This window comes from Odontesthes bonariensis, chromosome 20 (genome assembly GCF_027942865.1).
Source record: "Odontesthes bonariensis isolate fOdoBon6 chromosome 20, fOdoBon6.hap1, whole genome shotgun sequence".
Lineage (NCBI taxonomy): Eukaryota > Metazoa > Chordata > Actinopteri > Atheriniformes > Atherinopsidae > Odontesthes > Odontesthes bonariensis.
This window is the reverse complement of record NC_134525.1, coordinates 3,881,250-3,907,917: the sequence shown is the minus strand read 5'-3', so window position 1 is coordinate 3,907,917 and position 26,668 is coordinate 3,881,250. Positions and strand designations below refer to the sequence as shown.

General features: G+C 39.0%; 1 protein-coding gene across 2 annotated transcripts; it reads left to right on the top strand.

Moving 5' to 3' along the window:
- Positions 1–19,934: 19,934 nt before the first annotated feature.
- LOC142369789 (uncharacterized) lies at positions 19,935–24,104 on the top strand. 2 transcript variants are annotated; one of them, XM_075452166.1, is made up of 7 exons: positions 19,935–20,020; positions 20,189–20,615; positions 20,940–21,013; positions 21,604–22,039; positions 22,143–22,198; positions 22,351–22,401; positions 22,627–24,104. In XM_075452166.1, exons 1-7 carry the CDS (start codon positions 20,011–20,013, stop codon positions 23,202–23,204), a joined length of 1,632 nt encoding a protein of 543 aa, XP_075308281.1. In that variant the 5' UTR covers positions 19,935–20,010; the 3' UTR covers positions 23,205–24,104. The 2 variants fall into 2 exon arrangements, with proteins under 2 accessions (XP_075308281.1, XP_075308282.1); XM_075452167.1 differs by lacking the exon at positions 22,351–22,401.
- Positions 24,105–26,668: the final 2,564 nt, after the last annotated feature.

The following is a 26,668-nucleotide window of genomic DNA, read 5'->3' as shown; positions in this document are numbered from 1 at the left end:
ACATACATATATTTTATCTCTCACATACATATATTCTCCTCTCACATGCATATATTCTCCTCTCACATACATATATTCTCCTCTCACATACATATATTCTCCTCTCACATACATATATTCTCCTCTCACATACATATATTCTCCTCTCACATACATATATTCTCCTCTCACATACATATATTCTCCTCTCACATACATATATTTTATCTCTCACATACATATATTCTCCTCTCACATACATATATTCTCCTCTCACATACATATATTCTCCTCTCACATGCATATATTCTCCTCTCACATACATATATTCTCCTCTCACATACATATATTTTATCTCTCACATACATATATTCTCCTCTCACATACATATATTCTCCTCTCACATACATATATTCTCCTCTCACATACATATATTTTATCTCTCACATACATATATTCTCCTCTCACATACATATATTCTCCTCTCACATACATATATTTTATCTCTCACATACATATATTCTCCTCTCACATACATATATTCTCCTCTCACATACATATATTCTCCTCTCACATGCATATATTCTCCTCTCACATGCATATATTCTCCTCTCACATGCATATATTCTCCTCTCACATGCATATATTCTCCTCTCACATGCATATATTCTCCTCTCACATACATATATTCTCCTCTCACATACATATATTCTCCTCTCACATACATATATTCTCCTCTCACATACATATATTCTCCTCTCACATACATATATTCTCCTCTCACATACATATATTCTCCTCTCACATACATATATTTTATCTCTCACATACATATATTCTCCTCTCACATACATATATTCTCCTCTCACCTGCATATATTCTCCTCTCACATACATATATTCTCCTCTCACATACATATATTCTCCTCTCACATGCATATATTCTCCTCTCACATACATATATTCTCCTCTCACATGCATATATTTTATGTCTCACATACATATATTCTCCTCTCACATGCATATATTCTCCTCTCACATGCATATATTCTCCTCTCACATACATATATTCTCCTCTCACGTATATATATTCTCCTCTCACATACATATATTTTATCTCTCACATACATATATTTTATCTCTCACATACATATATTCTCCTCTCACATACATATATTTTATCTCTCACATACATATATTTTATCTCTCACATACATATATTCTCCTCTCACATGCATATATTCTCCTCTCACATACATATATTCTCCTCTCACATACATATATTCTCCTCTCACATGCATATATTCTCCTCTCACATACATATATTCTCCTCTCACATACATATATTCTCCTCTCACATGCATATATTCTCCTCTCACATACATATATTCTCCTCTCACATGCATATATTCTCCTCTCACATACATATATTCTCCTCTCACATACATATATTCTCCTCTCACATACATATATTCTCCTCTCACATACATATATTCTCCTCTCACATGCATATATTCTCCTCTCACATACATATATTCTCCTCTCACATACATATATTCTCCTCTCACATACATATATTTTATCTCTCACATACATATATTTTATCTCTCACATACATATATTCTCCTCTCACATGCATATATTCTCCTCTCACATACATATATTCTCCTCTCACATACATATATTCTCCTCTCACATACATATATTTTATCTCTCACATACATATATTCTCCTCTCACATACATATATTCTCCTCTCACATACATATATTTTATCTCTCACATACATATATTCTCCTCTCACATACATATATTCTCCTCTCACATACATATATTTTATCTCTCACATGCATATATTCTCCTCTCACATACATATATTCTCCTCTCACATACATATATTTTATCTCTCACATACATATATTCTCCTCTCACATACATATATTCTCCTCTCACATACATATATTTTATCTCTCACATGCATATATTCTCCTCTCAAATACATATATTCTCCTCTCACATGCATATATTCTCCTCTCACATACATATATTCTCCTCTCACGTACATATATTCTCCTCTCACATACATATATTCTCCTCTCACATGCATATATTCTCCTCTCACATACATATATTCTCCTCTCACATGCATATATTCTCCTCTCACATACATATATTCTCCTCTCACATACATATATTCTCCTCTCACATACATATATTTTATCTCTCACATACATATATTCTCCTCTCACATACATATATTTTATCTCTCACATACATATATTCTCCTCTCACATACATATATTCTCCTCTCACATACATATATTTTATCTCTCACATGCATATATTCTCCTCTCACATACATATATTCTCCTCTCACATACATATATTTTATCTCTCACATGCATATATTCTCCTCTCACATACATATATTCTCCTCTCACATACATATATTTTATCTCTCACATACATATATTCTCCTCTCACATACATATATTTTATCTCTCACATACATATATTCTCCTCTCACATACATATATTCTCCTCTCACATACATATATTTTATCTCTCACATACATATATTCTCCTCTCACATACATATATTCTCCTCTCACATACATATATTTTATCTCTCACATGCATATATTCTCCTCTCAAATACATATATTCTCCTCTCACATGCATATATTCTCCTCTCACATGCATATTATACTATATAATAATATATTATATATATATTATATAATATATTTTATTTTATAGATACATGTTTTATATTCATTTCCAAAGGCCTTAAAAACCGCTGTCATTAAAGTGATACTCCGGAGTAGATTCAACCTGGGGTCATTTGAACCGTGATATCCAGCCAAGTAGCCCACCCGCAGTTTTTTCGATATTGGCTGAACATCAGCTGAGTTACTGAGTTATCCCGAATAGCTTTGTACAAGGGTTAATGGATCCTGGTCCGTATCTCCAAAATGACCACACTAAAATCACATGCCATGACACCAAACTTCTACAGTAGTACAAATATGGTCTGTACTCACCAAACGATGCATTTGGAAGTTTGAAAATAGTCCAGGAGTTTATTATTATCAACACAAGCCTAATAGCTTCTCTGCAGCTAAAGCTGCGTCGACGTCACTTCAGAGAGCTGGGAGCTTCAAAGTAAGATGAGGGTTGATCTACTACTGTAGAGAACAAAGTATATGCTATATTCTACATGTTTTTTTATGAATTTTTATGTTGTAGAGTTGTGAAGTTATTTTATCAATGGAGAAACTGAGCAGCCTTGCTTTGTTGTCTACAGTAGTAGATCAACCCTCATCTTACTTTGAAGCTCCCAGCTCTCTGAAGTGACGTCGACGCAGCTTTAGCTGCAGAGAAGCTATCAGGCTTGTGTTGATAATAATAAACTCCTGGACTATTTTCAAACTTCCAAATGCATCGCTTTGTGAGTACAGACCATATTTGTACTACTGTAGAAGTTTGGTGTCATGGCATGTGATTTTAGTGTGGTAATTTTGGAGATACGGACCAGGATCCATTAACCCTTGTATGAAGCTATTCGGGATAACTCAGTAACTCAGCTGATGTTCAGTCAATATCGAAAAAACTGCGGGTGGGCTACTTGGCTGGATGTCACGGTTCAAATGACCCCAGGTTGAATCTACTCCGGAGTATCACTTTAAGCCCCTTCTAAAGAAGATCAATCTTGATGCCACAGTATAACTACCGGCCCATATCAAACCTGCCATTCTTAGGCAAAGTCCTAGAAAAAGTTGTATACCAACAGTTTAGTGACTTTCTCCTGTCTAACAATGCTTTTGATACTTTCCAATCAGGCTTTAGGCCCCACCACAGCACTGAGTCAGCTCTGATCAAGGTGACAAATGACATCCGCCTGAACACAGATGCAAGTAAAGTCACAGTCTTAGTTCTGCTGGACCTGAGTGCTGCCTTTGACACAGTTGACCATGCGATCTTATTACAGAGGTTAGAAGACTGGGTGGGAATCTCTGGTCGTGCTTTAAACTGGTTCAAGTCCTATCTGGAGGACAGGAAATATTTTGTTGAAATTGGTAACTGTGTCTCAGACCACATGGCTATGACCTGTGGGGTTCCCCAGGGGTCAATCCTGGGACCCGTATTGTTCAATCTGTACATGTGTCAGGTTCAAATACCTACAAATTCATAAAGAAGAGAGAGAGAGACGTTTAGGATTTTTTATACTCATGAGGAGAGCTGATGAGGAGACAGCTTTTCACAGCTTCTTCCTGATCACTTTGACCATCTCCTCACGCCTCCTCTATTTTATTCAGAAGTGGGTGTGTACAACAGCTCTCAAAAGAGAGTAAAGGGGGATCCAGTTTCAGGCCACATTCCTAACAGTGGAATTTACGACCTTAACACAAATGAGCAAAGCACAACTTTGCTTAAAACTCTTGATCAATACAAAAGACAGAGTATATATGGGATAACTAACATAACATGCATTTACAACTCAACATTTCCCTCCTTTTTATCACATAATACACTCAAATTGTCATTTCAACAACGCAACCTCTTCTTGCGAGATTTTCAGCTACAGGAGCATGTATATGAGCGCATACCTGCTTACACACAGAGAGAAAAGTGATAACTCATAGTCATGTGGATCAGAATACAAATCAAGGAGAAGGAATGATTTCACTTCTCTTTCTTCATCATCATCAGTCTGGTAATCAAGGAGAAAGCACATTTGAGTCAGCTGCTGCTCAGAGGGTGAAATAACAGTGGTTATTAAGACAGGGAATACAACAACATCCACACAAGGTCAGAATCTGCAAAAACAGCAATAGATATCAACACAGATAAAAATTGATGTTCTATACTTCCCAAATGCATTTATCCATGAGTCCCACATTGAAGTGTCGACTCCAGAGTGCTCTTTCAGTTCAGGCCCCAATGTGATGCTGCCATCCTTTGTCGTATTATTGGGAATAAATGTGCAACATTGCTCGTCAAATATCACACACACACTGTTCAGCCAGCATATGTCCAGAGCCATACGATCTTCTGAAAGCCATAAGGGAAGATGCAGCCAATTGTTCAGCAATTGCTTGAAACCCATGTTGTGTCATATTACCTAACATCTGCACGTTGTAATGGATGTAATTTATTCTGTCTTCATTTTTATTTATCGTACACCACCAACAGAGATGACTCAAAACCCTGCTGCCACCTGATCGGCTATACATAAGTCGGCTCTTAAACAAGCATATCTTGTTTAGCTCTCTAAAATTCAAGTAAGACAGTTTTCAACCTAAGAACTAGGTCTGCAGCTGAAATAGGATAAATCTAAACAGGTAACAGTAAAGTAACATTACCACACACACCATTCACATTATTTGGAAGTCTGTCAAAAAACTTGTTATCACCACACCATCACCAAATGTCGCCACGGGACATTTAGAGGTTTAAATGTAACATTAATAGTTATTATAGTTTGACACCAATTTGTGGACATTTTACCTAATTAATTCTTTCCTGCTTTCATATTTATACAGGTAAAATTTCCTTGAGTTCTCTTTTTTAGAAAACAAAGTTTTCTTTTTATCTGGAGAAGCTAATGGAAAAACGGTGTCAATTAGTGCAACTGGTGTTGCTAGGCCTAGTTTTATTCATTACTTCTAGTAAACATTCAGGTGAAATCAGAGCAGAGACAAACTTGGAGAATAGGTCTAGGACCCAAACATACCACACAATCTGTTTGTGTTTTATTAGCTGCAATCTCAGTCATTAAAAACCAGTCATTACTTTATCCCAAAAACTTCTGAACCACTCTCATCAGAGACCTCCCCCATACTATTGCAATCACACCAGCCCCCACCATGCTCTCCTGAAGAGCTGGAGGCCCCCACCGGTGCAGTCAAGCTCACACAGGACAATCTGCCCTCTGTGTATAGCTTGGGGGAAAAAAGGGTGATATTAGTCAAGTTAACAATTAAGATAATTTCATCGGTTTTCTGTTGCATTTTTATGATAGATCTATAATGCTTAGCATAGTCAGTAGTCTTGTAAGCACTCCACCTTCACCTCTGAAACTTGTAAGTGGCTGAGTTGAAAAGTTATCACCGAGATCCTACTTAGAGGTAAATAGACCAAAGGAATTGTCAAGTACATCTGAGTCTTGTTTACTGTACATTCTAGATTTTCTGTTGCCTGGGCTCCTATCAGGCCCACAATTAATACACTCCACTTTAACCACATGCTTACTGAATACAGTTTTAGGATTTGGTTGTGAGTGAAATCTAGATAGCACTCATCTCAGTCTTCTGTGAGGAATGAGGGTAAGTTGTCAACTTCGATTTATTGGTCCAGATAAGATAGGGAATGGATCTCCCCTTCTCTCCAAAAAGGAGTCTTTGTATATACAGGCGTTTGCTCTCTCAATCTTATGGCAGTTGTCTCCTCAAGAACCACTCCCAAATGCTTTCACAGGTCTAAGGTTGTAGTAATTTAGGAGATTCCTGTTTAAACTCCTAAGGACTGTCACAGGGCTGTGGTCAATCTTCACCAGACATTGAGACGACGATATCATAGTTCATACCGTCCCCTTTGAAGTCTGGACTTTCCCTGTGGGTCATGAGTTCAACAGAGACCTGCTATCTACTTATCCTTACTCTCAATGATCATTTTACAATGACACCAGTGTATCCATGTGTTTCTTTCAGCTATTTTAACTGCTGTGGGAGTGGTGAGCAAAACCTGGTAATCAGTAATCAGTTTTTTTATTGTCTTAATTCAAGCATTGCTCTCATATTATCAGCTAGATTACTCTCATCATTTAATTTCCATGTATTCTAAAAATTAGGAATTCTATATGGCCTGCCAAACAGAGTTTCACAAGGTGTCCATGTGCTTCTTGTTTCCTCCATACATTTCTTTTAGTCTGTTTTTAATTGTTCCATTCATCCTTTCAACTAATCCCGCACTTTGTGGATGATACGCCAGTGGTGTTTTAGGTCAATGTGGAACATTTGTTCAATCCTATTCATAATTTGGTTCACAAAATAAGTTCCATTACCTCTATATATTCTTTCAGGAATTCCTGTTAGTTAGTGCATCTGGATTCTTCGTTGAAAAGAATTCTATCCATTTTGAACTAAACAAAACCTTTTTCTCTCACTTCTATTTAATTCAATAAAATCCATATGAATTACTTGGAAGTATTTAGGTTCTGGAAAGCACCTTAAGCCTGGCCTCAGATTACCCTGAGGCTAATGCTTAGCGCATTGCAAACACACTCTACAAAATTTTTTTTTATAAGTATTAAATCCATAAGTACTATAATGTTGGTGTACCTATACCACCATCCCTCCTTTTGAGACATGCGTTACGCCATGGCTCAATATTGCAGCCCATCTGTATAGATTTTTTCTCCAGTATAGGTTTTTTGTTTATTTATTTATTTATTTATTTTTTTTCTTCATACATAGACGTCCTTTTGCAGTGTAGCTTCCTTTTTTATCCAGCTATCTATTTCTGACTGTGGCTTTGCTGTTATTTATCTCTCAAAACTTCTACTTGGAGTGATACTCCTGGAGTTACATTTATGTGCCCTGCTGCTGCTGCTGCTGCTGCTGCTTTAGCCGTTTCATCAACGAATGCATTTTCTTTTGAGACAAAATCTGTGCTAGATGTATGCGCAGTGCATTTGCATACTGCTAATTTTTTGTTTTTTAGCATTGTTAATAGTTCTGCATGTGTCACGGGTTTTCCTATAGATCTTACCATTCCTCTATTTTTTTTAAAAAGTATGTACTGTAGCATATGCATATTGGCTACCAGTATACACAGTTACTGTTTTATCTGTCATTAGCTGTCATGCTTCAGTAAGGGCCACTAATTTTGCTGCTTGCTCTGAATAATTAGATAGTAGCTGCTGTGCTTTTTTAATTGTGGTGGAACTCACCACAGCATATCCTGTTATCATTTTACTAAACTCATTTTTCCTGGAAGACCCATCTACAAACAATACTTCTCCATCAGCTAATGGCTGATCTTGTAGATTTGCTCTTGATTTTGCATTTTTCTCTGCTAGCTCCTAACAGTCATGTTTTGTTTCCAATAATAAGGCTGAAACTACATGTGGCTCTCTTAAAATAAGTGGATGGAACAGCACTATCGTTGCACTGGTGCATCTAGTCATTGCAGCTTATTACGGCTCGAACACATAATTCACATGCCACAGTATCTAGTTTAGATGAAAAATAAGCTATTGGTTTCAACTTTGCTCAAAGCTGCTGTGTTAACACTGAGGTCATAAAATGACCCTTGCAGTCTACCATTTGAATAAAAGGTTTGCTGTAGTCTGGTAATGCTAATGCTGTACTGGAGACTAACACCTTTTTAATTTCACAAATGCTTCTGGTGTCTATTTGAGGACAGAAGACATTTTTAGTGTTTCTTCATACATTAGTTTATTTAATGGTGCTGTTATTTCTGCATAATTTGGAATCCAGGCTCTGCAGTAATTTGTCAGTCCTAAGAATGACATCATTTGTTTCTTAGTGGTTGGCTTGGGGGCCTGGAGAACCGCTGTTTTTCTACTTTCTACTCTCTTTTGCACAGCTGTAGTTTATTTTACTCGCCTTGTGACCTTCTTCAGCTAAGTTTTTCAACTGAGCTAGGGTATATATTTTGCATGTTTCCTCATCTGGTGAAACCAGTAAAATGTCATCTACTTATATCTATCAGGACTTGGCTGTCTTTTGGAGGAACAAACTTTGCCATTACTTGCACTCATTACTTCTCCTCCGAGTGCATTCAGCAAAGCTTGAGGATCTGGAAACACAGGGAGCTCTTTGTATTCTCAGCATGATTTACAGCTTGCAAATCCTGCACCATCCTCCATCCGATGGATGGGGCCTGTTTTCTTACTGGGAATATTGGTGTATTACACGGTGAATCATTACACAAAACTATAACACCTGCTTTTATTAAATCTTCAATTACTGGTTTTATGCCATCTTGAGCATCCTGTTTTAATGGATTCTGTCTAATATCTGTTTTAGCACTCATCTGAACAGGCAGAGTTTTCTGTTATCAGTAGGTCCTTGTGACCTTAATTTATGAGGGACTCTGCTCAGGAATGCTTTGTCTGCGTCACTAAAGTCTGTGTTCTTAACATCCCATGTGGATTGTGAGTCCAAATGGACTCCTGCATGGACCTGAACAGTCCAGAACAAAGCTTTTCTAATGAGTCTTGTCTCAGCTCTGTACCACGAGTTAACTGATGTTTTTTTATTTTTATTTTATTTTTTTAGTCTGTAGCTATTTCTCCCTGTACCCAGATCCTCCCATTTCTGATTTTTTGCTTTGCTTATTGAGACATGCAATGGTCTCCACTCTCTTTTAATTTATTTATTTTGTCTGGAGCTTGCACTGCTACTGCAGCTAAACTTTCTGCATCCTCATACAGAGAAGTCAGAGTTATTTTTACTGGGGTTACTCTTTTTAATTGTTTTTCAATAACCTTCATCGTTTTTATACCAAAAAGTAACATGCAAGGCCTCTACTAACATATAATCTTGTAATCTGGAAACTGCATTCTTCCCTTCAGTTAATAGGGCTGTGGCTGTTATTTTATTAGCTGGATCTTTGTCTAGCAGATCTAATGTGTAATAATAATGACGCGATCCTGCTTCTTTAAGAACAAAGAAATCTCCTGCCTTGATTTCCTTTGTCCTTTTCACAACAAGCTGTCCATCATAATCTCTATCATCTATCAGCTGAATTTCTGGTTTTATGTCTCCATTCAGAAACAAACCTTGGTAATTCAACTGAAATTCAGGGCCATCTAGTAATCTATTTCACCTCTTTCTTTTTCTTTTTGCTTGAATCAACCAGAAATTTTACATTCTCTATGCTTTCCTTCTCTTCCTCGTTATATCCCTGATAATATATAATTTCATTTGAATTTTAAATCAATAGTTCACTCTGCTAATTTAAATTAATTAATCTCATAAAACCATGGGCATGGACTGTATTTTAATTTATTTTTTTAGAGCTCCCACAAAAGTTTACATAACCATTCTCAATGTAAATACTCTAGGAATCACTAAAACAGTCCAAAATCTCCTTCCCAAAGCAGAATTTCTTTAAAGTAATTGTCCGTCGGAGTCTGTCCAGTCTTAAAAAGTTATCATTGCCGTCAACGTCAGTCAGATATCATTCAGTGGAGAAGTCAGTTCGAAGTTTCTCTGTCGAGTCTCTAGTCAGTTCAGTATTATTTCTGAATTCATTCAGTCAGTCAGTAACATGCACCAACCCACTCTGACTTGCCAGTTTTATTTTTTTTTATCATTTGGGCAACCTTTTTTCTTTGTTATAATTTCATCCTGCAGCACAACTCATTTTTGTGTATTTTAAGCTTCCATTAAATCCATATTTTTACTCTTTTTGGAAGAAATTCAATTTTATCAGGATCCTGCTTTTCTATGAATTTTCAATCTTTGCATAATAGCTGTTCTCTGCACAATTTATCTTCTTTGCTTCTTTATCTTCTTTATAGACACTTTCTTTTTTACTGTTTACTTCCCCCGTTTCCCATTTTGAGAATTTAGTTCAGCTTTTCAACACCTAGGGTGTTCTAATAACTTGTTATTTATTCAGCAGGGCAGAGAAAAATCTCCTCTTGTGGTAACCTTCACTTCAACTCTTCGAGTGGAAGATTCTTGCCTTTGCATCCACAAGAGGCTCTCTGCTTACAGGCCTGCTGTATTTTATGAGGGGAAAAATATCTAAATGATATTTTTCGCTCTCCTTACACACATTCACATTCACACCGTACGGATTTTTTTCGCGCCTGTTTTCGCAGGACTCCGCTGTCCTCACGGGTGTTCCCTCAACAGGTGGTACCTGTCAGAGCCTAGGATTACAGGGTTTTGTACGCGCTGAACCCTCGTTCACGCTTCTCTTTTTAAGTTTAAACATACTCACCTACAACGTTGTCTCTCACCTTCTTCCACGGATTTCCGTCAATCCTCAGATTCCAGTGTGCAGGCCGATCTCCAGTCCTGGAAAAGGATTTAAAAAACTCACTAGAGTTCTTTAGCCGTGCACGGTCTTTCTGGATTCTACCTCGCCCGCTGGAATCCTCAGATCTCTTTGAATCCGGCTCGAAGGACCAATTAAATGTCAGGTTCAAATACCTACAAATTCATAAAGAAGAGAGAGAGAGACGTTTAGGATTTTTTATACTCATGAGGAGAGCTGATGAGGGGACAGCTTTTCATAGCTTCTTCCTGATCACTCTGACCATCTCCTCACGCCTCCTCTATTTTATTCAGAAGTGGGTGTGTACAACAGCTCTCAAAAGAGAGTAAAGGGGGATCCAGTTTCAGGCCACATTCCTAACAGTGGAATTTACGACCTTAACACAAATGAGCAAAGCACAACTTTGCTTAAAACTCTTGATCAATACAAAAGACAGAGTATATATGGGATAACTAACATAACATGCATTTACAACTCAACAACATGCTTCCACTAGGCCAGCTAACACGCAGCTATAATGTGTCCTACCACAACTATGCAGATGACACTCAGATCTACGTGTCACTGACGGCAGGAGAACACGGGCCTGTAGATACACTGTGTCGCTGCATCGAACAGATCAGTGTGTGGATGCAAAACAATTTTCTCCAGATAAACTCAGACAAAACTGAAATCATTGTCTGTGGCCCACAGAAACAAAGAGAAAGTGTTATCTGTCACCTTGAGACTCTCTCTCTTAAACCTAAAAATCAAATTAGAAATCTCGGGGTAATATTGGACTCAGACCTGAACTTTAACAGCCACATTATTTCCTGGTATTAGAGGAGCCAGGTTGAGATACATTTTAAGACACAATGGTCACAACAACTTTTACTGAAAATAAGTTTGTTATTTTGTCACACGCACCAAAGAACAATCACAGTAGCCACATTCAGACTGTAAGAACCTTTGGCAGTCCTATAACCTTTTAATTTACGGGGCCGTTTTCTCCCGCATTCGCACATACAGGAACTCGGGACCACGGCCCTCAGTTCCTGGAACCATTTCAGCTCCTTCTCCTCAGCTGGGTCTGTTCTGGTTTCCATAGGAACACATCTGACGGAGGTGTTTGGTGGTTGGTAGCTCCGCCCCTTGTCATGTTGTCAGGCTGAAATGTTTCCTCATACGACACAGACACAACCTTGGCGTGTTTAATAAGTTAAACCTCCACGTGGTCTCCTTTGTCTGCGGCGCTCTGCTCTCCTTCCTTCATGAAATGAAGAAGTATGGCCTGCGCTCCATCCTTCGTCTCCTGACTCTCTCTGTGAGCTCTTCCAGCCTCCATGTTAGACGCCTGATGTGATCGTCCATGATTAATATCACCATCATGCAGACCATGAACACGGTGGCCTCCCCGCTCTCCATGTTAGCTTCTTGGTGGTGTTTTTTCTTCTCTCCTTACTTTTACCGGGTTTTGTTTTGTTTTGTTGTTGAATGTGGCGCTAAAGTAACACGTCGCTGTCGCAGACGGTTGCGCCGCATCAGTCCCGACTCATGTGGGAATGCAGACTGAAACAGTTCCCCTGGGGAAGGACAGTTATCAGAACGGAATTCGAGGAGGACCGTTCTTAGACCGGCTCTGTCCGAAAGCGGCTATTATCTCAGACCAATTCTTCTCTTAATGAGCAAAGCTGTTCTGGCCACTTTTTGCCTCCTGATGTGCACATGTTCCCTCATACAAGAAGAAAGCCAGCAAAGCATTTTTGAAGCAGAGAAATCTGTCATTTCCAGGATAAATCTAATTGAAAGAACAAGGATTGTGACAAAGTCTAGCTTTCAGGATGTTAGTTCCTCACCAACATGATGATAAGGAATCATTTCAGTGTGGACTGGAAACTTGTTTAAAAGCAAATAAACACAGTCAACACGGAGACATGCAACATATTCTCAGGACTGGACCTTTCACATCACACAATTAATGCCAGGAACCAGATCCATGCCTGCAGTCCTTACTGTACCCCCATGACAATGTATTCACTGTCTTCACGAGTCTTTTTGTATTTAGGTCCCTCAGGTGCAGTGGGACAAAGAAGTAGGCAGTTCAAGTCAACTACTGCCCTGAAAGTTCAGCCTGTGTTGTCAGAGAGGAGTTGTTGTACTTCTCACCTTCTCTAAATGTATAAAATGTTCTGAGGAGCTGCAGTGGCTGTAGCTCAGGAAGTATAAGAAGCATCCACCATTGGAAGGTCATGTTGTGATTCCTGACACATTTATCTGATGAGAGAAGAACGGTGAAAACATTTGATGAAACTAAACAATCTCGTCCAACAACCTTTGTGTAAAGACACAAGCGGCTGAAAACAAACCATCTTACATATTTGTGGTTTAGCAGGAGATTTCTACACACGGAACGGTGGACACATTTGCATTCCAGACTGACAGGCGTCAGAGATGTTTTCCTATCAGTGTCCAACTTTCTGTAATATTTGATTGTAACTCATCTAAACACGCCTTTGTCCCTTTGAGAAGCAGCGAGCTCTCACGCTTTGTCATCTATTTCCTGGTATTAGAGGAGCCAGGTTAAGATACATTTTAAGACACGATGGTCATCGGATTTCTTTGTACAGCACATGGCGCTTGATTGAATTGAGATCTTCGGTATTTGGAAGCCAAGGCAACACCTTAAATTTGTTGTTGTACTCATCAAATCTTTCCTGAATCATTTTTGCTTTGTGATGAAAGAAACCGCAGTTATCAGGGAATACTGTTTTCATTACATGGTCTAAAATACTGCATAGGTAGGTGTTATGTCTCAAAGTAACATCCACATGGATGGCATGATCCATGTTTTTTTCTTCTCTCCTACTTTTACCGGGTTTTGTTTTGTTTTGTTGTTGAATGTGGCGCTAAAGTAACACGTCGCTGTCGCAGACGGTTGCGCCGCATCAATCCCGACTCATGTGGGAATGCAGACTGAAACAGTTCCCCTGGGGAAGGACAGTTATCAGAACGGAATTCGAGGAGGACCGTTCTTAGAACGGCTCTGTCCGAAAGCGGCTATTATCTCAGACCAATTCTTCTCTTAATGAGCAAAGCTGTTCTGGCCACTTTTTGCCTCCTGATGTGCACATGTTCCCTCATACAAGAAGAAAGCCAGCAAAGCATTTTTGAAGCAGAGAAATCTGTCATTTCCAGGATAAATCTACTTGGAAGAACAAGGATTGTGACAAAGTCTAGCTTTCAGGATGTTAGTTCCTCACCGACATGATGATAAGGTATCAATTCAGTGTGGACTGGAAACTTGTTTAAAAGCAAATAAACACAGTCAACACGGAGACATGCAACATATTCTCAGGACTGGACCTTTCACATCACACAATTAATGCCAGGAACCAGATCCATGCCTGCAGTTCTTACTGTACCCCCATGACAATGTTTTCACTGTCTTCACGAGTCTTTTTGTATTTAGGTCCCTCAGGTGGAGGGGGACAAAGAAGTAGGCAGTTCAAGTCAACTACTGCTCTGAAAGTTCAGCCTGTGTTGTCAGAGAGGAGATGTTGTACTTCTCACCTTCTCTAAATGTATAAAATGTTCTGAGGAGCTGCAGTGGCTGTAGCTCAGGAAGTATAAGAAGCATCCACCATTGGAACGGAACATAATGCCGAACGGAAATGGCGCAAGTCAAAGCTCCAGGTTCATTATGAGACTTACAAAGAAAAGCTATGTGTGTTCAACCAGACTTTGCGTAGAACGAGGGAGAGTTATTTTTCTGAAATCATCAAAAACTGCAGTAACAACTCTCGTGTCCTGTTTTCTACAGTAAACAGATTAACAAACCCTCCAGTTTCACTGCCTTTAGAACTCATTTCTACATCTAAGTGTAATGAGTTTGCAACATTTTTTAATGACAAAGTTCAAGGCATTAAGAATGCAATAATTTCCACAACACAAATAACTACTCTGCAGCCAGCTAGACACCTAGAGCTGACACATTTCACACCTGTTACTGACAAAACAGTCGAAGAGATCATCTGCAGTCTGAGTTCATCAACGTGCTACCTTGATGAGTCGCCTGTTAGATTCCTAAAGTCTGTGCTGAGCAGTTTGTTACCACAACTCGCTCATCTAGTCAACATCTCACTCCAGACTGGAACATTTCCAAAGGCCTTAAAAACCGCTGTCATTAAGCCCCTTCTAAAGAAGAGCAATCTTGATGCCACAGTACTGAACAACTACCGGCCCATATCAAACCTGCCATTCTTAGGCAAAGTCCTAGAAAAAGTTGTATACCAACAGCTTAGTGACTTTCTCCTGTCTAACAATGCTTTTGATACTTTCCAATCAGGCTTTAGGCCCCACCACAGCACTGAGACAGCTCTGATCAAGGTGACAAATGACATCCGCCTGAACACAGATGCAAGTAAAGTCACAGTCTTAGTTCGGCTGGACCTGAGTGCTGCCTTTGACACAGTTGACCATGCGATCTTATTACAGAGGTTAGAAGACTGGGTGGGAATCTCTGGTCGTGCTTTAAACTGGTTCAAGTCCTATCTGGAGGACAGGAAATATTTTGTTGAAATTGGTAACTGTGTCTCAGACCAAATGGCTATGATCTGTGGGGTTCCCCAGGGGTCAATCCTGGGACCCGTATTGTTCAATCTGTACATGCTTCCATTAGGCCAGCTAATACGCAGCTATAATGTGTCCTACCACAATTATGCAGATGACACTCAGATCTACGTGTCACTGACGGCAGGAGAACACGGGCCTGTAGATACACTGTGTCGCTGCATCGAACAGATCAGTGTGTGGATGCAAACAATTTCCTCCAGCTAAACTCAGACAAAACTGAAATCATTGTCTGTGGCCCACAGAAACAAAGAGAAAGTGTTATCAGTCACCTTGAGACTCTCTCTCTAAAACCTAACTATCAAGTTAAAAATCTCGGGGTAATATCGGACTCAGACCTGAACTTTAACAGCCACATTAAATCAGTAACATCAGCAGCTTTTTACCATTTAAAAAACATTGCCAGAATCAAAGGAATAGTGTCTAAACCAGACTTAGAGAGACTGATCCATGCGTTTGTCTCCAGCAGGTTAGACTACTGTAACGGCCTGCTCACTGAGCTCTAAACGGGCTGTAAGACAGCTGCAGTACATCCAGAACGCTGCTGCTCGAGTCCTGACTAGAACCAGGAAATACGACCATATTAGTCCAGTGCTCAGGTCTCTGCACTGGCTTCCTGTCGCTCAGAGAATAGACTTTAAAACAGCTCTGCTCGTGTACAAGTCTCTTCATGGTGCAGCGCCAAAGTACATCTCTGACATGTTAGAGCCATATGAACCAACTCGGGCTCTGAGAGCCTCAGGGAGGGGTCTCCTGCTGGTGCCCAGAGTCAGGACTAAACAAGGTGAGGCTGCGTTTCAGTTTTATGCTCCTAAAATCTGGAACAGTCTTCCAGAAGATGTGAGACAGGCCTCAACTCTGACAATGTTTAAATCCGGGCTGTAAACAGTTCTCTTTAGCTGTGCTTATGACACCTGAAAGTATTTTATCTGCACTCTTCACTTTTAAATTAATTAATTAATGATTCTTTTTTTTCCCATTTCTTTGATTGCTTTTAACTGTGTTTTAATTTTTATCTTTTAAATGCCTTGTCTTTATGTAAAGCACATTGAGTTGCCTGTGGTATGAAATGCGCTATATAAATAAAGATGCCTTGCCTTGCCTTGGAAGGTCATGTTGTGATTCCTAACACACATTTATCTGATGAGAGAAGAACGGTGAAAACATTTGATGAAACTAAACAATCTCGTCCAACAACCTTTGTGTAAAGACACAAGCGGCTGAAAACAAACCATCTTACATATTTGTGGTTTATCAGGAGATTTCTACACACGCAACGGTGGACACATTTGCATTTCAGACTGACAGGCGTCAGAAATGTTTCCTGATCAGCTGCCAACTTTCTGTAATATTTTAACTCATCTAAACACGCCTTTGTCCCTTTGAGAAGCAGCGAGCTCTCACACTTTAACATTTATTTCCTGGTATTAGAGGAGCCAGGTTAAGATGCATTTTAAGACACAATGGTCACAACAACTTTTACTGAAAATAAGTTTGTTATTTTGTCACACGCACCAAAGAACAATCACAGTAGCCACATTCAGACTGTAAGAACCTTTGGCAGTCCTATAACCTTTTAATTTACGGGGCCGTTTTCTCCTGCATTCGCACATACAGGAACTCGGGACCACGGCCCTCAGTTCCTATAATCATTTCAGCTCCTTCTCCTCAGCTGGGTCTGTTCTGGTTTCCATAAGAACACATCTGACGGAGGTGTTTGGTGGTCGGTAGCTCCGCCCCTCGTCATGTTGTCAGGCTGAAATGTTTCCTCATACGACACAGACACAACCTGCTCGTGTTTAATAAGTTAAACCTCCACGTGGTCTCCTTTGTCTGCGGCGCTCTGCTCTCCTTCCTTCATGAAACCAAGAAGTATGGCCTGCGCTCCATCCTTCGTCTCCTGACTCTCTCTGTGAGCTCTTCCAGCCTCCATGTTAGACGCCTGATGTGATCGTCCATGATTAATATCACCATCATGCAGACCATGAACACGGTGGCCTCCCCGCTCTCCATGTTAGCTTCTTGGTGGTGTTTTTTCTTCTCTCCTTACTTTTACCGGGTTTTGTTTTGTTTTGTTGTTGAATGTGGCGCTAAAGTAACACGTCGCTGTCGCAGACGGTTGCGCCGCATCAGTCCCGACTCATGTGGGAATGCAGACTGAAACAGTTCCCCTGGGGAAGGACAGTTATCAGAACGGAATTCGAGGAGGACCGTTCTTAGACCGGCTCTGTCCGAAAGCGGCTATTATCTCAGACCAATTCTTCTCTTAATGAGCAAAGCTGTTCTGGCCACTTTTTGCCTCCTGATGTGCACATGTTCCCTCATACAAGAAGAAAGCCAGCAAAGCATTTTTGAAGCAGAGAAATCTGTCATTTCCAGGATAAATCTACTTGAAAGAACAAGGATTGTGACAAAGTCTAGCTTTCAGGATGTTAGTTCCTCACCGACATGATGATAAGGTATCAATTCAGTGTGGACTGGAAACTTGTTTAAAAGCAAATAAACACAGTCAACACGGAGACATGCAACATATTCTCAGGACTGGACCTTTCACATCACACAATTAATGCCAGGAACCAGATCCATGCCTGCAGTTCTTACTGTACCCCCATGACAATGTATTCACTGTCTTCACGAGTCTTTTTGTATTTAGGTCCCTCAGGTGCAGTGGGACAAAGAAGTAGGCAGTTCAAGTCAACTACTGCTCTGAAAGTTCAGCCTGTGTCATCAGAGAGGAGTTGTTGTACTTCTCACCTTCTCTAAATGTATAAAATGTTCTGAGGAGCTGCAGTGGCTGTAGCTCAGGAAGTATAAGAAGCATCCACCATTGGAAGGTCATGTTGTGATTCCTGACACATTTATCTGATGAGAGAAGAACGGTGAAAACATTTGATGAAACTAAACAATCTCGTCCAACAACCTTTGTGTAAAGACACAAGTGGCTGAAAACAAACCATCTTACATATTTGTGGTTTATCAGGAGATTTCTACACACGCAACGGTGGACATATTTGCATTCCAGACTGACAGGCGTCAGAGATGTTTTCCTATCAGTGTCCAACTTTCTGTAATATTTGATTTTAACTCATCTAAACACGCCTTTGTCCCTTTGAGAAGCAGCGAGCTCTCACGCTTTGTCATCTATTTCCTGGTATTAGAGGAGCCAGGTTGAGATACATTTTAAGACACGATGGTCATCGGATTTCTTTGTACAGCACATGGCGCTTGATTGAATTGAGATCTTCGGTATTTGGAAGCCAAGGCAACACCTTAAATTTGTTGTTGTACTCATCAAATCTTTCCTGAATCATTTTTGCTTTGTGATGAAAGAAACCGCAGTTATCAGGGAATACTGTTTTCATTACATGGTCTAAAATACTGCATAGGTAGGTGTTATGTCTCAAAGTAACATCCACATGGATGGCATGATCCAAGGTTTCCCAGCAGAACATTGCCCAATGCATCACACAAGAGTCTGCAGCTATGCAGCCCCATACACCACAAACTGCAATGCACTGTGTCGTCTAACACCTTTCTATCAGAACAAGCATTGACCTCTTTAGCAATTTGAGCTACAGTAGCTCATCTGATGGATTGGACCACATAAGCCACTTTGACCACATAAGCCAGCCTTTGCTTGCCCATTTTCCTGCTTCTAACACACCAACTTTGAGGATAAAATGCCTAATACACCCCACCCACGAACAGCCACAATGAAGACATAATCAGCTAATTCACCTGTCAGTGGTCATAATATTATGCCTGATAGGTGTATATTTAGTTGATTATGAACTGCTAACATTGATTTTCTGAGGGAGCAAACTTAGAATACTAAGATGTTTTTCTTCATGTGCCTGAGAAAGGAAAGCCCTTGTTCTGTGAGTTTTTGCTCACAGCCTGCACATGTACTGCAGACATTGGTAGGGAACTATTTCCTCTGCAGTTATCTGAAAATGTTTCCACATTGTTTTCAGTAGATGTTGAAGTATATAAAGGCTGTGGTTTTGAAACAAAATGTGTGAATTCTCTTAATTTCCAGAAAACTTCTGTTTACTCAGAAAGTGGATCATAAGCTGGAAAAAGTTATTTAGTGAATTTGAGCACATTGATTATTTTCACTTTCAATTGATTAAACTACTTTCTTCAAATCATACTGGATTGGGATTAGGCCATTTTTTTGTTTCTTGCAGTCACAGGAGGAGACTAATGACTGAGAAAGATAAATGTTAATGCATCCGTGTTAAGACTCTGTTTGTAATGACAGCTACAGCTGACACACCCCTAGGCTTGCAAAGCAGGTCAATATAAGAAAGGCAGAGACCAGCCCAGCCTGCACTTGACACAAAGCCTATTTCCTGCTTTTTGCTGCTCTGGATTATAGAGGCATGTCTTATAGTAAGTTTTGCCTTTAACTTTCTATTTTGCAAAACTGCTGGCTGCTTGTAATATTATTTTCTATGAAGTGTTAAAAACTACTGAAAATGAATATTGAGGCAATTTATTGATTAATAAAAACACATATTGCTTTCGATAAGAATGATAAATTGTTTATTTTTTACACAGATAAGATTTCACTCTTCATCTTTGGAAATGGCAGATCTTTGAAGAAAGCCCTAATAACCATCATTCTAGGAAAAGATATATCTGCACTAACCAGAAGAAATATTCTGAAAAATACCTGCTCATACGAAGATGATACACATCAGTTTATATGTACACCAGATCTGAATGTAGAATCTGAGGACATGAGAGAATTATTTTCTATGAATCTACATCCTGACATGTGCCTGTTGGTGGTAGAAAGGGAGAGTTCACCAGAAGATGTGAGGAGGCAAATAGATCATTTAAGAGAAAAAACAAGGAAACGTGCAAATGACTTCAGAGTTGTGCTGCCACCTGGACATACAACCACACAGTTTTACCCCATCAAAACCTACACCTTCGACAAACTGATGAAAAAACTGAAAGAGCTGAAGTCAGCCAGAATGAGGTAAAGGAAGAGTTTGAGCATTTGAAATGACTTCATGTAAAATATTACAAGGAATATCACTTCAATGATTCACAATATTACACGTGAAGTATTTTGCACATAAACTAATAAATTTAACTTATTAATGCACTATAAGGATAAAAACTAAAACTTACACATCAGCAAAAACACTTTCCTATTACGTCAATATGACCTCTTGATCTTGTATTATAAGTTCCTTTCTAAGTCACAAACTATGTCAACGCAACAATCTAAGATGACAAAAATAAATATCAGGCCATTAATGGATAATGCTTTGACATGTAATAATTACTCATTTTGCAGACCATCATCTTTACAGGGTCGTATCAGTTTCTTTTGGCAAAAACAACCCCATACTGGGAGCCACTCAAACAGAAGTAAGTTTCATAGCAAGATATTTAGCCCCAGTATTCATCTGACAGATATTACTACCCTTCTTTTCCGTCCACTCAATCCTCAGCAAGTTGAAGCAAATGGCTGTCCTCCCTAAGTCTGGTTCTGCAAGAGGTTTCTTCCTGTAAAAAGGGAGTTTTAACAGTTTTAATAGTCGCCTTGTGCAAGCTCCGGATGGGGGATTGGCTCCAAGAGAAGTTTTGATGTAATCTGTTGGTTTGCTTACCTAGGCAACCTTTATTTTTTTGGCTCCATATGAATTGGACCAATTTGGAATTGAAATAATTATATTTGATTGGATTATGATAGTATTACAATGAATTGGACTCTAATTGGACTGTATCTTTTGAGAAGACGTTTGTTGTGATTTAGCGCTATATGAATAAAACTGAATTTAATCTAATGAATCAGAGCATTTCTACGCCCCCCAAAAAGTTTAAAATGCAACAAAGTGGTATTACTATCTTATAGCCAATACTAATTCAAATGTTTTCTTTACTCTGTGATCTTGAATGTTTTCCCCTTTATGTACTGCGTGTGGAAAAGAAAATGTTTTGTTTCATTGTTTTAACAGAGCAGAAGATTTCAGTCATCATCCTGGGAAATGGAGAGTATTTGAAACAAAACCTGATATCCTTTATAACAGGGAAAGACATTTCTGCAATGTCCAAAAAAGAAAATGTGAAAAATCATCAGAGATTTGAAAATGATATGTATGAGTTTACATATACAACAGAATCAAAGGAAGGAGATGATGAGATAAGAGAAATGTTTTCTGAGAATCCCAACCCTGACATGTGCTTGGTCCCGGTAAAAGAGGGGTTTGATGCAAAAGAAGTGTGGAACCAAATTGATAATATGAGCAAAACAACTGGAAAATCTAACGAGGAGTTCATAGTTGTGCTTCCAAAAGGACATACATACAGCTGTTACCCATTTAAATCCTACACCAGGGAGGAGCTACTCAGGAAGCTGGATGAGTACAGACAATTGGAGGCAAACAACAAAAAGTAAGAGTGAAAGATTTGTAGATTTACCATTTATCATTTTAAGTAAGACAGACAGACAACACAAACAACATCTTTCTTGTCACTTTGTGATTCCACATTTTAGGTCTGATGACCTTCCTGAGTTAGAAACGGCAGAAGAGACTGATAAGGAAGTGACAGGTAAGAAACAACTCACCTCAGTAGGTATTTCACCATCTTATTTATGTGTGTGTGTGTGTGTGTGTGTGTGTGTGTGTGTGTGTAGAGGAGGGTAGTTCATTAAACAGAAACCATAGGTTTTATAGAAGCTTACAAAAACTCTTTTTATTCAGGTTGCAGAAATAGAAAAGAAAACTTCACTCGTCCCAAGAAGCGTCAAAAAAGTGAGATCTGTGGCTTAAAGATGTGTCTGAATATTTAAATGCATGAAACAAAACTGCAAATCTGTTGTGTAATGTGTAATAGATTTAATGTGTGCGTGTGCGTGTGTATGTGTATGTGTGCACATTCTCTTTGATACAACGCATGCATCATTTTAAAACAGCCAAATAAGGGAGGCATAAACCTGTTTTAAATTTCCCCCATTATCTTTTGCTTTGTTTCTGAAGGAGAGCCGGCTGTGAACCTTGTTCTGCTGGGAATGGCCGGAACCGGAAAGAGTGCATGTGGAAACACAATCCTGATGGATAACTACTTCACTTCAAGAGTCAGTTCAAAGCCGGTTACAACAGAGTGTCAGATGGTAGAAAAACAGATAAATGGGATAAACGTGCGAGTGATTGATACACCAGATATCTTTGATGATGACATTGAATCATCTGTTAAAAAGGAAAATGTGAAAAAGTGCAAACAGCTCTGTGAATCAGGTCCTTGTGTGTACCTACTTGTGATGCACGTTAGCAGATTTACAGAAGGAAAAAGAGACATCCTGACAAAGTTAGAACGAGCTTTTGGGAGCAGAGTTAAAGAACAAACCATCATCGTGTTCACTCGTGGTGACGACCTGCACCGTGCAGGAATGAGCTTGGAATCTTTTTTGGGTACCTGTGATCTAAACCTGAAAAATATTGTTGACAAGTGTGGTAGAAGGTGTGTTCTGTTTGAGAACAGCAGCTCACATTCAGATCAGGTTGACATGCTTATGGCACAGGTTGAAGAGCTATGGCACGAGTGCTCAGCATGTTAGAACAATAAAAATAAGTAAATGTCACAGATCATATCCATAAAGTGCTGGGGTATGATTTCTTTTTGTAAAGATACAAGTAACACTGACCAAGAACTAATTCACACTCAAACTCTATAGTTTAACATTTGTCTTCTTCTAATCAGCATTAAGTAGGAGGGTGATATATTTCTAATGATTTAAATTGTTATTCATTGTCTGTGTAAAATTGATGCATTTACCTTCTTCCTTTGGTTACCTTTGTCAGTTATAATAAAATGATGATCTTAGATCACAATTAGTAGATATTCTTGCTTTTAGCTTGCTTGTTTATTTAATGTCTGACCAAAGATGGATGGAGTTTCAAACACATTCATTTACCACATTGAACAAACTTCTCTAAATATATGAATTAAACCATCCATCCATCCATTTTCTATACCCACTGAATCCGTCGGTCGGGTCGCGGGGGGGGCTGGAGCCTATCCAGGCAGTCATCGGGCAAGAGGCAGGGTACACCCTGGACAGGTCGCCAGTCCATCACAGGACCACACAGAGACAAACGAGACAAACAAGACAAACAACCACACACACGCTCACACTCACTCCTAAGGACAATTTTAGAGACACCAAACATGCATGTTTTTGGACAGTGGAAGGATGAATTAAACCATTTTTATTCAATTTTTTTTTCTTGACCATTGTTCTTTCAAGGGGTTTGTGTCATTTATATGTAACATTATGTCATTATTTTACTGATACTTACTTTTGGCTCCTTCACTCTTCCTCTTCCCATTCAAATCATTTTCTCTGTAAGATTTGTGTGTTGCTACTGTTCACATAAACTTACAGTCAAATGCAGGTTTTTATGTTTTGCTAAATTACTGCTAACATATTTACAATAAAATAAGTGACATGAAACAATCCATCTAGTAATGAAGTTTATTCCTTCCAGATGATAGTTAACACTGAAGGTGGACATTTACAGTGATACATAAATAAGAGGCCATTCACACTTGTATAAGGTAAAAGTAGTGAGTTGTTTTCATCTATGTGTTAAAGTATCTTTTAGACCATAGATTTACACAATTACAGCATTTAATGTAATAGATCATTACTGCCCTATGGATTTTAATCTGAGCCAAAAATGAACCTTTTAGACCACAGCTCAGTATTGTTTTAAGAGTTAGAGATGTAGATCATGTTATTTACATTATGTTAGGAGCATGTAAAACAGACTATAAAACTTATTGAGCAGCAAGTAATGACACCAAAGAAGCTTTAAATCTTTAGTGAAATGAACTGTGGGCTGCTACCATGGGAAGCATGCCTTCACTAACATAACTAAACCCCAAGGTATAAATATGAAGGGACCTGACTGATATGTGTGTTGTGAATGAGCACAGGACTATGATCCCCACTTATTGTGGGATCTCTTTAGTTTTGAGAACATTTAAAATAAGATGGTCAACATCACACCACTGCACAAAGCTTTCTGTTTCAGAGAAAAAGGCTGATGGACTTACGTCTTTGTGCAGTTGGCTGAGGATGAAATAAAGACATGGCCCGAGTCATAGTACCTGTTATCTCCATGTGTAGTTTGAGGTTTTTTTAAACAACTAACACAAAGAAAGCTGGGACACGTTAACACTTGTGGTTTTAAAAAGCCTATGTGACATTGAAAACACTGACTCAACATTATCAAGCCACTACTCTCACTTTGTAAGAAAACCTTTTGGTGATATAATCAGCTTTATTTATAGTCACTAAGTGTTCAGGGCTGCGCAGTGGTGTGGTGGTTAGCACTGTTGCCACACAACAAGAGGCTCCCAGGTTCAATTCCCAGCTGGGTCCTTTCTGTCTGGGGTTAGCAGGTTCTCCCTGTGTATCTATGGAAAAAATGGGTGGATGTCTTTATCAAGTTAACATTTTTCCAAAGCAGAGAACTTGCCTTCTTTTAACCAATGCTGAAGAGCAGAACCAAACATGATGGACAGTTATCTACCAAAGGCTGCCACACCCCAACCCTCACAAGGGGTCCTTCAAGGTTTGCAACAAGATGTTGCAGATCTTCTACAAGTCTGTTGTTGAGAGCGTCATTTCCTCTTGCGTCATCTGTTGGGGCAGCAGCATCAGAAGCAGGGACCTAAAAAGACTCAACAACCTGATAAAGAAGGCTGGTTCTGTTCTGGGGACGACTGTGGAACCTCTGGAGACAATAATGCAAAGAAGGATTTTGCATAAAATCAAGAGAATTATGGACAACCCTGAACATCCTCTCCATGAGACTGTTATCGGAAAACAGAGTCTCTTCAGTCAAAGGCTTCTTCAGTTTGGATGCAAAACGGACCGCTACAGGAAATCTTTCCTGCCCACAGCCATCAGCATCTATAATAACTCTTTGATTTAATTGAGCTACATCAACATTTAATTTCCCTCTGGGATAAATAAAGTATTTTTGAATTGAATTTGAATTGAATTGAATTGAATTAAAGCAAGTTAAAATGAATTTGCTGACAGAATGCCCCTTATCTTACCACACTGAGTGGGAACCCCACTTCACTGACACTGACCATGTTCTTTTGACAGACTATATTCCAAAACTATGTTTCTCAATATCAAGCATGCAAAATTGGGTCAGCGGCCTCAGAAAGTATTCAGACCCCCTTTATTTTTCCAGTTTGGTTATGTTGCAGTCTGATGCTGCAATGATTAAAACTATTTTTTCTTCTGATTAATATACACTCAGAACCACGTTATGCCAAAGTGAAAATAGAGTGAAACAGAAAGTTTTTGTAAAGTTCCTTGAAAAAAAACCCTGAAATATCACAATTGTGTAAGCATTCAGACCCCTTGCAACAACTTTTTGCTCAGTAGGCTCCTAAGTTGCTTAGATGTTTCTACACCTTCATTGGAGTTCACTTGTGGTAAATTAAATTGATTCGATGTGATTTGGAAAGGCACACACTTCTCTATAGAAGGAGTCACAGCTGAAGATGCATATCAGAGCAAAAACCAAGCCATGAGGTCAAAGGAACTGCCTGCCTTTGTTTCAGCCACGGCTGTGTTAAAAGGCTATATAAATAAAGTTGAGTTGAGTTGAGCCCTGTGCTGCATGTCATTCACCCTCCCTCTGCCCCCTGCTTCCTGTCCCTGCTTTTTAAATTAAAAAATATTAATAATAAAACGCGTTAATGAGCGATAAAATATTTATCTGCATTACATAATTAACGAGTTAACTCGCCCACCCCTAATACATATATATTCATATAAATACATATATAGATATACATGTGTATATCTATTTATGTATGTGTGTGTGTGTGTGTGTGTAACGAGATAAAATACACGTTAAGACACAATGGTCATAATAGTTTAAACTGAAAATAAGTTGATTATTTTGTCACACCAAAGAACAACCACATTATCCATCCATCCATTATCTATACCGCTGAATCCGTCGATCGGGTCGCGGGCGGGCTGGAGCC

Excerpts from the sequence above, each read along its gene's own strand:
- LOC142369789 (XM_075452166.1), top strand. Across the intron at positions 21,014-21,603 it reads TGGGAGCCACTCAAACAGAA|AGCAGAAGATTTCAGTCATC; the intron begins GTAAGTTTCATA and ends TTGTTTTAACAG. Across the intron at positions 22,040-22,142 it reads TTGGAGGCAAACAACAAAAA|GTCTGATGACCTTCCTGAGT; the intron begins GTAAGAGTGAAA and ends TCCACATTTTAG.